General features: G+C 38.9%; 1 protein-coding gene across 1 annotated transcript in view; it reads right to left on the reverse strand.

Annotated features, from left to right (window-relative positions):
• LOC108668387 (WD repeat and SOCS box-containing protein 1) overlaps nt 1-8831 on the reverse strand; it is a 21114-nt gene extending 12283 nt beyond the window's left edge. Inside the window, exons 1-2 of the mRNA XM_018155591.2 lie at nt 8435-8831; nt 1404-1569 (exon numbers count right to left, since the gene is read on the reverse strand). Coding sequence (XP_018011080.2) covers nt 1404-1569; nt 8435-8483 — 215 coding nt within the window. The 5' untranslated portion in view covers nt 8484-8831. The remainder of the gene's footprint in view (nt 1-1403; nt 1570-8434) is intronic.
• Nucleotides 8832-16887: the final 8056 nt, after the last annotated feature.

The following is a 16887-nucleotide window of genomic DNA, read 5'->3' on the forward strand; positions in this document are numbered from 1 at the left end:
GCAAGATTTAGCAAGATCTTGCAAGATCTTGCAAGATCTAGCAAGATCTTGCAAGATTTAGGGTACTCCCAACAATGCGCTGTATTGAGCAGAATCTGACGACGCTTCTCAATGACAATTGTCAATACAATATCTTTCGTATATATAGCGACGTAGTGGACCTTATTATAAGTGGTATTTATTATAAGTGGGTTATTATAAGTGGTATTTATTATAGGTGGGTTATTATAAGTGGTATTTATTATAGGTGGGTTATTATAAGCGGTATTTATTATAGGTGGGTTATTATAAGTGGTATTTATTATAAGTGGGTTAATATAAGTGGTATTTGTGAGAATTTGAACGAGCGCGTCAAATCACTAAGCTTGGCAGAGAAAACAGTCATGTGGTTCCTTGACAAACTTAGCTTAAATCATGGCGTGTTAGAAACATCGAAAATATTTCAAGTATAAATATAAATAAATAAATATTATATACAGAAAATTAACTTTTTATGATTAACACTGTAGTTCTGCTGTCTACAGTACAGTGTACAGCAGAACTACAGTACAGTGTACTGCAGAACTACAGTACAGTGCACAGCAGAACTACAGTACAGTGTACAGTGCACAGCAGAACTACAGTGCAGTGCACAGCAGAACTACAGTACAGTGCACAGCAGAACTACAGTACAGTGCACAGCAGAACTACAGTACACTGCACAGCAGAACTACAGTACAGTGTACAGCAGAACTATGAAGTTCAGAGGCTCCACAAGACTTGCCACCTCACGTCAATTATTTGGGATAAAAAACTTGAGAAGCGAGCATATAACCAATATCTTTTTTTTTTTATTTGATTCGGTATTAAAGTGCGGAAACATGTCTGACCGGACCGAAAAAATCGTACTGAACATGGGCGTTTCAAGCTAGTAAAGCGAAATGTTCAAATTTAAAACAAAGATTCAATCTCTCAACAGCCCAAAATCGACGGGTGTTTATAATCAATCTTCACTTTATTCATAATCTTTACACGAATGAAATACACGAATTGAAATACATTGCTCCCAACACTTTACAAGTAATCTTGACTGATGTTACGTCTATGCCATGGGCCTATTTCTTCAACGCCGGCACTTCTATTCAAGTTTCGGCACTTTCCTATTCCTATTTTTTTCCTATTCGGCACTTCAAAAGGAAGCTCAAGTGACACCATTTCTCAAAANTTATAAGTACTCATCTTTAACCTTTAGTTGACTCACAAACAGTTCTTGTACCGGTGCCAGGGTATGAGGACCACTTGTTAATCATAAGTACTCATCTTTAACCTTTAGTTGACTCACAAACAGTTCTTGTACCGGTGCCAGGGTATGAGGACCACTTGTTAATCATAAGTACTCATCTTTTAACCTTTAGTTGACTCACAAACAGTTCTTGTACCGGTGCCAGGGTATGAGAACCACTTGTCTGTATCCTGCCGACCAGGCGAGACGCGACTCGTCGGGGGCGAAGCAGACGTCCCAGCACTCGCCGCCTTGGCGATTGTCGTCCCCGCGTCGGCCCGTCCACAGCTCCCCGACCACCCGAAGTGCTGCACACAACAACAGAAATAAACAATTATTAAAATCACTTGGCTGCTTAAGTCGCAAATTTACCAGGAATTTAAATTTTAGGTTACTAATTGCTTGTACCTGTGTTCTAGGTTTTGAACTGACGATGGAGCTGGACTCCGAAACGTTTTCTCTTATAAGAAATGGTGAAATTTTTGGCTATTTTCTTTGCTTTTAAATTCCAAATAAACAATTGATTTGCATGTCTGATTAATCAGGAAACTCATCGCATGCAGACACTTTAAGACTTCTTAATTATGTTGACTCGACATTAATCAAGCAACGTATCAGTCATTAAGATTCTTCTACATTATGTTGTCTCGATATCGCACATTGAATTCATTAAATCGCATGAGATCGGCTGGATGCGTGAATTAAAAACCAAGTTCATTCCAAGCTCAATGAACGCAAATGGATTGCTAGACGTAAGAACTTACTCGAAAGTACGAGCGAAAAGTGCAAAACTGTTAGCAGTTAGAAGATTTATTAGGTAATTTCGTCTTACATAATTAGCGCTTTTACTCAGTCAAAAAATGAACATAGAATCAAACATAAAATTCTTATACAAATTTGTTCAGATACAATCAAAGGAACCTTTTCGAGGAACTGCAGAAGATAGAGAGACATTCGAATTGTGTGAAACATGAATCCTGCACCACAAAAAAATAGCTCACAAAAAGTTGAGGTTGATTTTATTCCTCAATGTCACAGTTCTCAATAAACTTAAAGTACTTAAAGGAAGACCTTGAAGGAAAACTTTCCGAATAGTACTTAACACGTTGACTCCGAAGTGGTACATATGCGTACCACAAAATGTATTTCTCCAGGACGTAGTGGTACATAATTCAGGTTGCCTGAAATCGGCCAAATCCGAGAACAAAAAAGACCGATAACTCAATATATACCTACTAGTTTATTTGTAGGTTCCGCAATAAAAATTCCATCTATTTTCTATTTGTAGTATTTGAAACTTAATTAGGAAGTACCCCTATCATAAATTTTAGCCGGCCAACGCAATTGAGAAAAACTAAATCACGGAATTTGTCCGGAAAAAATGACCGTCTGGCAACCCTGTTTAAAAACAGTACAAAAATGAAATAATAGTACAAGATGGAGCAATCGTAGTCAACGTGTTAAAGGAAGAATCACAGCTAAGCTAGAAGCGTTTTCAACTGCATGGACTAAAAGCTCAAGGCCCTGAATAAGTTCCGTGAAGAGCCAATCTTATCTTATCATGACCGCAATATCTTATCATGACTGCCATATCTTATCATGGCCGCCATATCTTATCATGACCGCCATATCTTATCATGACCTGTTAAGAGATCGTAAGTTCATCAGCCAATCATTGACGGCCTTTCAAGCCAAATCCACCAATCATAGACAAGAAAATAGAGCTTAAGTACTTACGTTCACTTAATCATAGACAAGAAAATAGAGCTTAAGTACTTACGTTCACTTAGCGCGTTTTGAAAGTATGGCCCCAGTGATCGTTGTGGGGGTTTCATTTGCAACAGATGTGTGGAGTTAAGCAATGCAGGTTGTTTAGTTATTCGCAGAAACGAGACAGAACACTGCTGTTGACAGGACTGTCAACAACCTGCACATAGCGCTATAAAACGCGCTATCATATAATGGTCATACTATCATATGATAGCCACACTATCACATAATGCCTCCCGATTTTATGATGGCCATCCTTTTAAATCACGACGGTTCTATCATTACTGGAGAAATGCAGAGTCGCATGGAAGGGTAGCTGACAATATCGCAGCTTCAACACTCAAGATAATCTCGGGATATCACGTCACTTAATACCTACTATGTATTCTAGAATCAAATAAGTGTAAATAATAATGCACTGATATACAAGTTTTGATTATCTTTAGGTGTTCTGGATCAAAATGAATCCAGCATAAAACTAGATTTTAAGTACGAGTGAACATATACATCTTTAATTCCTTGCAGTAAAACTACATCCATGCTTAAAAGCATGGGAAGAAACAGGCGATCAAGTTGCGGAGAATAAGCTTCGAAATCGTCCTTATTTTTAAACTTAGTGCCAATTGATTTTGGTCCTCATAATGAATAAATCATCGTCAATATTGAAGGATAATTTGCAGCGCAATATTGAGAATATTATTAGCTATATTACCTATATTAGCTATATTAGATCTATTAGCTATATTACCTATATTAGCTATATTAGATCTATTAGCTATATTACCTATATTAGCAATATTAGCTATATTAGCTATATTAGCTATATTAGCTATATTAGCTATATTAGCTATATTAGCTATATTAGCTATATTAGCTATATTAGCTATATTAGCTGTATTAGCTATATTAGCTATATTAGCTATATTAGCTATATTAGCTGTATTAGCTATATTAGCTATATTACCTATATTAGCTATATTAGATCTATTAGCTATATTACCTATATTAGCAATATTAGCTGCATTGGCTATATTAGCTATATTACCTATATTAGCTACATTAGCTATATTAGTCATGAGAGGGGAGAACGCAGGCCAGGTTGCGCAAGCTCGTTAAAATTAGCATCGGGGCATCTATTTGCATTGGCGCCAATAAATAACGAGTCTTTGGACAAATCCAGCCTCGGAGAAGGAGGCCTGCGAGCAAGCAATAGCCACACCGGTTGTTGCAAGAATACGGAGCCGCATCACATGCATCCTAATATTGCATTCTTAAACCTTGCACGTATAGAATTTCATTTACAGGCGCGTCTTGCTTGCTCGACTTGATGGTTAAACGACCTTCGGGAGGCGGCTGAGTTACACTGCTTCTTATGCGTCAGATAGAGAAATATTCTACGTCGCAATAAAGCGTTGCTATGCCAGCAAAACCAATAAGTTCCACACATTGAAACAATTGACCGAAATTTACGCTTTCCCTTTACCACGTTTTATTGGTGATAATTTAGTTGAATAAATTGTAATGAACCTAAAAGTCTTGTAGGTCTCAAACAATGGTTGGCTAGAATGTAGGTAGCTTTATTCAACTAAATTATCACCTGAAAAGAGAAGACATACAAAAATGAACACCAGCATGTTCCTAACACTATACACTGAAATTTATAGACAAATTTCACATCATAAACGTACCCATAACAACCTCGATCGTAACTAATTTCCTAGCATAAAAAAATTATTGACCGCCAATATTTGCGGACAGTCTCATGAAGTGTGAGTGTTCTGTGGCTGAGGGAAAAAAAAGTTTTCCTGACAGAAAGACTACGAGTTAGGATGGGATCACCACCACCAGAAACAATAAACAGAAAAAGAAACAAGAAACACCAACCGAAACAAAAAAAAAAGAGAGGCGAACAGGAAAGTCAATCAAGTCGCCGCTACGAGAAGCAGCTCGCACGATACGTCGGCTACCAGCGCGTGCGAATAAAATATAATGTCCCCCTACAAAGTGCAAACCGCCCCACGAGCATATCGATGCACACCTATAAGCCGCCCGACGTACCCATCGTAAGCCCCATCAGGACCCAGGGCATATACCTTCAAAAAAATGTTAAGAGATCGTAAGTTCATCAGCCAATCATTGACGGCCTTTCAAGCAAGCTATATTAGCTATATTAGCTATATTAGCTATATTAGCTATATTAGCTATATTAGCTATATTAGCTATATTAGCTATATTAGCTATATTAGCTATATTAGCTGTATTAGCTATATTAGCTATATTAGCTATATTAGCTATATTAGCTGTATTAGCTATATTAGCTATATTACCTATATTAGCTATATTAGATCTATTAGCTATATTACCTATATTAGCAATATTAGCTGCATTGGCTATATTAGCTATATTACCTATATTAGCTACATTAGCTATATTAGTCATGAGAGGGGAGAACGCAGGCCAGGTTGCGCAAGCTCGTTAAAATTAGCATCGGGGCATCTATTTGCATTGGCGCCAATAAATAACGAGTCTTTGGACAAATCCAGCCTCGGAGAAGGAGGCCTGCGAGCAAGCAATAGCCACACCGGTTGTTGCAAGAATACGGAGCCGCATCACATGCATCCTAATATTGCATTCTTAAACCTTGCACGTATAGAATTTCATTTACAGGCGCGTCTTGCTTGCTCGACTTGATGGTTAAACGACCTTCGGGAGGCGGCTGAGTTACACTGCTTCTTATGCGTCAGATAGAGAAATATTCTACGTCGCAATAAAGCGTTGCTATGCCAGCAAAACCAATAAGTTCCACACATTGAAACAATTGACCGAAATTTACGCTTTCCCTTTACCACGTTTTATTGGTGATAATTTAGTTGAATAAATTGTAATGAACCTAAAAGTCTTGTAGGTCTCAAACAATGGTTGGCTAGAATGTAGGTAGCTTTATTCAACTAAATTATCACCTGAAAAGAGAAGACATACAAAAATGAACACCAGCATGTTCCTAACACTATACACTGAAATTTATAGACAAATTTCACATCATAAACGTACCCATAACAACCTCGATCGTAACTAATTTCCTAGCATAAAAAAATTATTGACCGCCAATATTTGCGGACAGTCTCATGAAGTGTGAGTGTTCTGTGGCTGAGGGAAAAAAAAGTTTTCCTGACAGAAAGACTACGAGTTAGGATGGGATCACCACCACCAGAAACAATAAACAGAAAAAGAAACAAGAAACACCAACCGAAACAAAAAAAAAAGAGAGGCGAACAGGAAAGTCAATCAAGTCGCCGCTACGAGAAGCAGCTCGCACGATACGTCGGCTACCAGCGCGTGCGAATAAAATATAATGTCCCCCTACAAAGTGCAAACCGCCCCACGAGCATATCGATGCACACCTATAAGCCGCCCGACGTACCCATCGTAAGCCCCATCAGGACCCAGGGCATATACCTTCAAAAAAATGTTAAGAGATCGTAAGTTCATCAGCCAATCATTGACGGCCTTTCAAGCCACTCTTTTAAAAACAGTTAAGAGATCGTAAGTTCATCAGCCAATCATTGACGGCCTTTCAAGCAAAATCCACCAATCACAGACGAGAAAATAGAGCGTAAGTACTTACGTTCACTTAGCGAGTTTTGAAAGTATGGCTGCAGTCGTAAACTACGAGATCTACTGTGTGGAGAGTAACTTTGACTACGCGGGCTCTACACGACTACCGATGAGCTAATAAATGTATCTCTAGATCACAATGATGGATCATTCGAACCAAAACGAATTCAGGCAGAGTCCACTAACGTATTCCTCAGATCATATTAGGTACTATGTAACAGGACTGTTTTTCTCGCAGTCCTACCAGCGGTAGTCTTCGTGGTCTTTCTTAGCGATCATGATTGGAAGTTTGCTAGCGCAAGCAATAATAGCTTCAGTTTCGCACAATGAATACCTCCTTTTTAACGGTGCTGAATCGGCGGAAAGATCTCTAAATAATTTCTTTCGTTAAATGTTAATAGCTCAACATTATTTTATTCTGCTACCCAATGAACACCGTGAATATTTTGAACAGCACCTGGTTATTACTTTATATAATATTTAATGAAATTTCAACATCACATTGGTCGATAAATCAAAACGTATTCTGAATACTTGAATTTCTTCCCCGAAGCCACCCAGTTTGTTAGTGTGGAATGTAAGGTGAGATGGACTTCCATTTCTGTTGACTTATTGCTTTAGATAGAAAAGATAAGTACATCATCCCACCGCCTACAATCGAGTGTCGGGTACATTAATATAGCAAACTAAAAGAAATTCCTTCACCACTCAACTAAAACAAAACACGTGATGTAATATCGTACTCAGTCCCTTTACCAACACACTCGACTAGAACTTGTTCACTAGTCTAGATTCGACTAGAACTTGTGCACTAGTCTAGACTCGACTAGAACTTGTGCACTAGTCTAGACTCGACTAGAACTTGTGCACTAGTCTAGACGCGACTAGAACTTGTGCACTAGTCTAGACGAACTGCTGCTCGAGGGCATTGTACGCACTCTTCTTCACGCACAGCTTCTGACCACTGCATTCTGACGCTGGGCCTATAATTTCAATAAAAGTTAAGAGATCATAAGTTCATCAGCCAATCATTGACGGCCTTTCAAGCAAAATCCACCAATCATGGACAAGAAAATAGAGCGTAAGTACTTACGATCACTTAGGAAGTTTTGAAAGTATGACCCCTGGACTGCACACGCTCAGGGCACAGTTAAGGCAAGCAAGCATCAGGTATTGACAATAACAGTATTCGCTTATTGATCAACTACGCCTGTTAGTCTACGTCTGAGATGTCGGTGTCCGTCTCTGCGATGTTCGTGAATTACGCAAGAACTGCAACATAAAAGTACCTACATTGAAATGCCGAGTTCTGTATAAAAAATCGCCTGTATAGAAAGGTGTGGTCATGCGTCTCTTATAAAAGTCTTGGGTTTGACTACTTTAACAGACACAAGTCACTTCCAGTCAGCAAATTAGGTGGGTGTTTTTAATTAGGTACATGGGCTGGGAAAGCGTGTAGGACGGATACAAAAATTTGACAGAGCCAAGCTAAGGCCAAAAAAGAATAATTGTAACTTCACAATTAAATCTGACATGATGGACGATAATCAGCCTTGAACTGATTATTAGGGCAATTTTAGTAAAGTTTTTCAGCTTTAGTTCTCCTATAGAGGAAACTTTCCTATGTAGCAAACCCTTCATGGATCTGAAGCAGACACGTTTAATAATAATTCAAAGTTTCAAACCAATTTTCACAAATTTTAAATTGACTCCGTGTTGGTAAAACTAAAATTTTCACTCGTCTCATTTGACGAAGTTGGTGGCCTAACCCGCGTGCAATTTACTTACTTCTTCTCGTGGTGGGCAGGGCAATGCCTGCGCAAGCTAGAGTCTCCATAGCGCGATCGATTGTTTGCTGGCTGAAACACGCGCGTTCCAATACAGCCTAGCGCACGTGCTATCAATGAATTAAGCTCCTGGAGCGATCAGTTCACTTACAATCACACTAACAATTCCGATTACTCGCAGCACATCTTACAGTTAAACTGTAGTATACACGGGTATATGAGCCTGCATAGTAATCACTCTAGTCATTTAGGCCTAAATTATTTTGAATGTGAAATTCGAACGTCGGGACAATAACCCTTAGAAAAGATTAGTTCATGTGATAGCTGGAAAGCACGGGAGATCCGAGAGAGCCACCCACACCACACCTCACCGTGAGAAGCCTCCAACTCAAATGGTCCAGACGGTCGATCGACCCGACTGATTCGGACCGAGCTCGAGCGTCCGCTAGAAAAACACGCATGTCAGAAAATTTATACCGGATGTAGAAAAACGGTGAGATATTTTTGAATGAAATGCAAATAAATCAGAAGATATTAAACCAATTCGTACTGTCTGCTCAACTGATCTGATAAAATTAATATCTAAACTTTTATTGCTAAATATGGAGGAGCCCATGAATGTTCCATTTGTATTTCTTCAACGCCGACACTTCTAAGTGGATTGTAGAAGTTAGAGTATATCACATTTATCTGTAAACAATCACGTGACACTTTTTATGGCCTAATTTTTCTTGGTAATAGCATATATTTAGTCAATGAATAGAAAAGTTGCTATTAAACCTATTAAGATTCCTAGAAACATTTTTCATGTATTTCAGACCAGTTTCGTTCAGTCATAACTGCTTTCAGGTGGAACTCGATTCAGCTCGGCCTACTAGGAACACGATAAGCGAAAAGAAGCTTGATTCACTCATGGTTGAACTATATAAGGTTGACCCACGAGAAGTCTTTCAGTCCAGCTTTCTTGTTACGTCACTGAGATCGAGAAACGTAAACAAACCCGTCATTCCCATGACGGATTGGTTGACTGGTTTGAATGCATTTCGGTGATTGGTTAATGCCCGTGACGTCACTGAGATCTAGGATGCCACAGGCGAACGACAAACTACATCCGCAAAATGGGCTCCTGATGGATCAACCTTATGCTAGTTCAACCATGGATTCACTTACCTGAGGCCTCCGCATATCAGAAACAGGATGAAGTTTTTTAAATATTGAGGTAGTTTTTGCTGAAACTCATAAATAGCGAATTTATTAAAAAAAAAATTCTCGTAACGCAAATGCATGGTTTTTAGATTTTATTACAATGGATCGAATTTCTAATTGAACAAATGAAATACAAATCTTTCTACATTCAAACCTAATTTTTACGCTGAATAAAAACTTGGTTTTGAAGGATAATATTAAATTGTACATCGTTTTAAGTCCTAATTGACACCAAATAGCCATGTCTCCAGACTCAGCCGATGCCGCAACATCAGACGCGTGGCAGAGCAATGCAATTTAAACACATTATTTTGGCAATCAAACCACGTATGCCTCAGTTGAGCCTCAACCAATTCCGACTATATTAAAAACTTGTTTTTTAAATCGCACTTCGCCGCGGCAATTGTTGTCAGAATATTTCTTTCTGTTTCTTTTTCAACTACAACGAAAATGTCAGCCGATTAGGTAGTGAGTTTTAAAATTTAGTTATATAAATTTAGTTATTTATTATAAATAAAACCTGTCTCATACTAACTAATGCTAAACGTTTCGAATTTTTGTTTTTAGTAAAAAAACGAGCAAGGAAAAATGATATGAGGACCCTTTATTGGCGCTGTACGTTGTGACCAATATTATATGTTTTTGATTTAACTGAGATCGGTTTATATAATAATTAACCGAGATACAGAGATACGTATTTTTTGCTTGCTTAGATAGGTTCCTTATTGACCGAGTTACATACATTTTTCACTGATATATCCCCATAATTTAATGTGTTACAAGTATAAACATATAGGTTATCGCTGTGAGATTGGTCATCATTAATGAAGTTAAATATATATATTTTAAATTTCGCTATAGCGAGATCGGATAATAGTGGACCGAATGATGTATATCGTGTGTTTATTAAAATAGTTCGTTTTAATTTCACTGTTATACCCCGTCCGCTGTTCAGTACGCAGCTAGATCCGCAAAATGTCGTTTTGGGTATTTTCTAATCATGATTTAAATAATTACAGTATAAATTGATAAATCGAGATAGGCATAATTTGTTATTTTTATCGTCCGAGAGCTTAGTTTAGAATGTCATCACTCCTATAGTTTATTAATTAAAATGAATTACACTTTTAAGGTCGTTAGCAATTTAGCGGGTCCAGACTCCTAAAAGCTGAAATAAAGATGCGTGCAAACAGTTGTCGCCAGCCTAGTTACCAGGGGCCATACTTTCAAAACTCGCTAAGTGAACGTAAGTACTTACGCTCTATTTTCTTGTCTCTGATTGGTGGATTTTGCTTTAAAGGCCTTCAGTGATTGGCTGATGAACTTACGATCTCTTAACTTTTTTTTGAAACTATAGGCCCTGAGCAGTCATGACTTCCGTCCAACCTTCCCTCAACCACAACATCAGAAACTCAAACTTCGTCCCTGCCCACGCCCCACCATCACACCCCAGCCTTGCGGTATATAGCGGTTTCAGCGTTCGTTAGGCCGTAGGCCTGTCGCCGATTCTTAACATCGCAGAACATTCATAGCTTGTTGCGGTCTCGGAACACGCAACTCACTGCTTCAATTTTGCTTTTGCTTAACCGCCCGGCCTCCTTGCCGATTCTGACCAGAAACTGGCGCACAGAGCTGGGATCGAACCCGCGCCTCTCTGCGCCAATCTTGGTACTCTGAACTTTAACCACTGGGTCACCCTGCCCTGGGCCCTGGTATGATAGTGCCTGACATAGCATGTATATTCGTCTTATTCGTAACGCTCGAGCACATTTTTAGCTTAATATGTAGGATTTTCAGCATAATCTGTAGGATTATTAGATGGAAATTCCGAGACCTGTAAATACCGCGGTAAATTTGAAACATATGTTCAAATCTCAACACAACCGAGCATTAGTGAACACAGTGCAAACGTCAAAGTCAAAGTTGCCTAGTTATTTTGGATGTCAGATCTGAAGTATTGGTCAGTTTCTGTTTCTATATGTACCAAGATTATGCATGTTTAGCAACATAATTAATTTCAGCTACAATAATGAATTGTTTCTTAATGTTGTGTCTTTCATTTACACGCAATTTCATTATTTCATTTAGAAAGTGCGCTGCAGCGTCCGTTTTTTATCGCATTTTCTCATTTATGGAAAAAATGCACTATTGTGCTCGCCATGTCCGTCCGTCCGTCTGTCTGTCTGTCCGTCCGTGACCTCAAGTTTTCGTCGACGAGAAAATGCGCTCTCGGTCACTCACTGCAGTGAGTACTCAGTTACATTATTTTTAAATAAAATTATGCTAAAGCCAGCGGGAGTTAGAGGAATTTTTTTTCGACAGGCATCATCTCACTATACGTTGAACTTGAATGAACTTGATAGAAAAGCCTTAAGTTAGTTTTGCGCTTGAACTTACTGGTGCACAGTTTGAATAGATGTGGCGAGGAGACAAGGATGACTTATTATGTTCTTAATCTCGACGCATGATAAGCAACACGTAGACACTCTCACTCGCTGTTATCGGATGACGTACCACAAGCACATCAAGGAACACTTATAAAAACGATCTTTGAAATATTGGTATATATCGTAGGATAGCTATTGGTTCCTGTGAACTAAAGCGCTTGCATCGTCTAAAATCCCGGTCATGCTGTTGATACAGATCAACAAGTATCAAAGAGGACAGTAGCTGCTACAAAGAAGTATTCAGTGCTAAAAGCTATATTATGAATGAGGATTGCCTGCCTTTTGAATCTTTGTACCAGAGTTTCTTCTCCCTGTAAGAATTGTTTATTGGGAAATAATACGTACGACCATCAGATAATTTGAGAATAACGGCGTGTTTAATCATTATTTCACAACAAATCTATAACTTTACTGAAAAATCTGAATTTATTTAATAGAAACGCTCCCTCTTACATAATATCATCAAAGAGCTGGCGTAAAATGAAAGCCAGCGTTTCGGAAGTTAATTTATGGGGCCGTTAAGAATAGCGCCATAGAAGGCATGATGGTGTCACCTTGGATAGTCAAGGATAGTCATCCTTGTCACCTCGCCACATCTATTCAAACTATGCACCAGTAAATTCAAGCGCAAAACCAACCTAAGGCTTTTCTATCAAGTTAATTCAACTATTTAGTCACGCCTGCAAGTTTTATCAACACTTACAGGTTAAGTTTGGTGGGGTGTGCAGTTAGATGAAGCCCTCTCGTGTCGAGGAGTGAGCTCGCTGCCTCAATTTCACTGTTCTCAGCTCCAAGTTTGGTGACTCATCATTTAAATTTGATTCTCAAATATATTAGGACAAGGCAGTGAACTGATGTCTTCAGTTAATGTAGTTATCGGTTGTGGTTTCACTTCGCTTTTTTAATTTAAAATAACGAGAACAATGACTAAACCAAGGTATACTTATTACGATGTCGGATTGTTGTGGCAGGGCAGCTGTAGGTTTTGGATAGCAATATTTTTAAAATAAATTTAGTTCATCAGAATACACTAATATATTTTCATTATCTTATTCTTGACTATGTTTGAAATTAAGCTATAAAAACGGTATTACTGATTTTTTTGTCACGTTTCGCGTTGTTTCGCACGGTGAAAGCGAAAATTTCATATGATCATCACTTACAAATTCATCGCAAAATGTAGTCACTTCGAGAATTCGAGTTTTAAGAAAAATTAGGTTGCACTTTTAGAATTTTTTTTTATTTTCTAGAATAATGTTTGCATAACTGAAATAATACTGAGAATTCAGAAGGTCTTACATCGCAGTTTTACCGCGCAAAAAAAAACACTCACGAAGTTTTACTGTAAATTTTTTTCAAAACTGAACTTGTGAACTTGTTATTCCGAAAGAGTTAGGCAATAATACCTTCATAGCAATTTACCGCCCATGACACCATACGCTGAACGTCACAGAAGTTCACATGAAGGCCATCATCGATGTCTTGCTGGCGCCGGTGAGAGATGAGAGTAAAACAGTTGCATGTCTGCAATCGTCTCCCCAAGAATTCCATTAAGATTACTCAATTTTTACACTCTGTTAATCTGTTGCCCATTGTAATTTGCTATATTTGCAAATATAATCGATTTTCTCATAATAAAAATAAAGAGTACTTTCTGGTTTCTTATTGCAGACAAACAGTTGCATGTCTGCAATCGTCTCCCCAATTAAGAATTCCATTAAGATTACACAATTTTTACGTTCTGTTAATCTGTTGCCCCTTGTAATTTGCTATATTTGCAAATATAATCGATTTTCTCATAATAAAAATAAAGAGTATTTTCTTGTTTCATGAAGTATGCGATTAGTTTAAACAGGCTTTTCCAAAAGGTCAGCAACAATTGGCCTTCACGGCTGGTAACATAAGCTCATCAGTTCTCGCACGGCCTTGATTGACAGCTCTACGCAACAGAGATATAAAGGTTATGTGATGCCGGCACTGTGGGCGTCATGTTGTTCACAACCTTACAAATCTTTGATTTATCTCTCTAGAAGTCATGAGTAACTTACCAAATATGCATTTCTTATTGTTCTGTCTAGAAGTCATGAGTAACTTACCCAATATACATTTTTTACTAATCTGTCTAGAAGTCATGAGTAACTTATCAAGTTTGCATTTTAGCGCATTTTCTCATTTATGGAAAAAATGCACTATTGTGCTCGCCATGTCCGTCTGTCTGTCTGTCAGTCCGTCTGTCCGTCCGTCTGTCCGTCCGTGACCTCAAATTTTCGTCGACGAGAAAATGCGCTCTCTGTCACTCACTGCAGTGAGTACTGAGTTATATTTTTTACTGATCTGTCTAGAAGTCATGAGGATCTTACCCAATATGCATTTCTTATTGTTCTGTCTAGAAGTCATGAGTAACTTACCACGTATGCTCTATTCAAAGCATTAACAAGCGCAATACAAACTTATGTCTTATCTTTTATCTACTGACAGTCTGACAGTGACTCTGAATACATTCTTCATGATATGAATGGTATCGACGCCGGTTTATGTTCAGGGTGTCTACAAAGATCTTCAACGCAATGAGCTCCGAACAAAGGCTCTCTGTAAAATAAATGTCCATGCAGGTCCACCAGGCAATAAGTCCAGCAGCTATCTCAATCAATCGTCAGTTATGGAAAGATCGGGTTCCAAAGGCCGGATCCCTTGTGAATCAAGTCACGAAAAATTCAAGAATCGGCAACAGGCCATGGGCCTATTTCTTCAACGCCGACACTTCTATTCTATTCTATTCTATTCTATCTGTGGCGCAAGCACGTTACGCTTCGTGTTGATTGTGATGACGGGCAGTGAAGCTTACTAGTAAGAATTTTATAAATTGTTATTCATATGGGTATTTTACGTGGCAAGTAAAAATAAATTTGCCGCTACAAAATATGCAGTAAAACGCACCATTTGTGCACTGTTCGCCAATAAAATCTTTAAGCAAGATAGGAGTATTTTGGCGTTACCGGTGATGAATAATCCCTGCCATTTCAGAAGCCGGCTTTCCGTCATCCCGAATCCAATCATTTTTTCCGACCTAAGTTACTTGAGTTATTTCTTCCGACTTAATACCTGTTTAAACCAGCATTAGCACGGAACTCTTATTCAAGTGCCGTTCTAAGTTTAAAAGAAATTTAAACTTCTTGATTTAGAATAAAACTTCCAATTAAGAAAGTAAGAATCATATTTCCATTTGTAATCTAATTCTTCACCCTCCCCCTAGACACTTATCAATGTCGTACGATACCACTCATATAGAAGCAAAATACACGAGTATTAGGTAACGTGGATATGCATTCGATCATGCAGCATCTACAAGGCGTGCTTCAAACAGTCAAACACACTTTCTCAAATATACATTTGATTCACATAAACATTCTCTCATATTTCTTAACGAATCTTGGGCCGGTGATACCCGCAGACTTTTTTTTATGTCCATTTCTGGCAAAACCTCATCAGTGAACTCGTAGGTCTGGCTGCGAAAGACAAGACCAGCAGTGTTTTGGCATGCATGCTGGCGACCCTATTGTAAAATATGACCTCAAGCATCAGCAAGACTCGGACTAACAAAGTCTGCGTTGGAAAGTCTTTAAAAAAACGCTCCTTTTCTGTTTCAAAACTCGCTAAGTGAACGTAAGTACTTACGCTCTATTTTCTTGTCTTTGATTGGTGGATTTTGCTTGCTTGGCCGTCAATGATTGGCTGATGGACTTACGATCTCTTAACATTTTTTGAAAGTATAGGCCCTGGGCCCATACTTTCAAAAAAAGGTTAAGAGATCGTAAGTTCATCAGCCAATCATTGACATCCTTTCACGCAAAATTCACCAATCACAGACAAGAAAATAGAGCGTAAGTACTTACGTTCACTTAGCGAGTTTTGAAAGTATATAGGCCCTGCACATTAAGCGGACACCCGCGCAGCAGACTGCCTTGTCCAAGGACAGCTCGGCGTGAGGTCTGATGAAGGTAACCGCGGCTCTTGGTTGCTACCACGATAAGCCCGAGGTCAAGGCTTGAGCATGTCTACATGCTTGATGAATGATCCTGCCTGGCGCTCTGTCATGCTATAGCATGAGACTATATAGCGCTCTGTCATGTATAAAGCATGAGACTAGCGCTCTGTCATGCTAAAGCATGAGACTAGCGCTCTGTCATGCTAAAGCATGAGACTAGCGCTCTGTCATGCTAAAGCATAAGACTAGCGCTCTGTCATGCTAAAGCATTAGACTAACGCTCTGTCATGCTATAGCATGAGACTAGCGCTCTGTCATGCTAAAGCATGAGACTAGCGCTCTGTCATGCTACAGCATGAGACTAATGCTCTGTCATGTATAAAGCATGAGACTAGCGCTCTGTCATGCTATAGCATGAGACTAGCGCTCTGTCATGCTAATGCATGAGACTAGCGGTCTGTCATGCTAAAGCATGAGACTAGTGCTCTGTCATGCTAAAGCACGAGTCCCGGGGCACTCTGTCATGCTAATGCATGAGATTTGCGCGCTTGCATGCATAAAACATGAGACTAGCGCTCTGTCATGTATAAAGCGGGAGCCTGGCGCTATGCTCATGCTTAAGCATGAGCCCTGCATTGTCATGCCAAAGCATAAGATTAACGCGCTGCTACGCTTGGAGCAAGAGCTTAGCGCTCCGGGGCCATACTTTCAAAACTCGCTAAGTGAACGTAAGTACTTACGCTCTATTTTCTTGTCTATGATTGGTGGATTTTGCTTGAAAGGCCGTCAATGATTGGCTGATGAACTTACGATCTC

This window comes from Hyalella azteca, unplaced genomic scaffold (assembly GCF_000764305.2).
Source record: "Hyalella azteca isolate HAZT.00-mixed unplaced genomic scaffold, Hazt_2.0.2 contig11002, whole genome shotgun sequence".
NCBI classification, from domain to species: Eukaryota; Metazoa; Arthropoda; class Malacostraca; order Amphipoda; family Hyalellidae; genus Hyalella; species Hyalella azteca.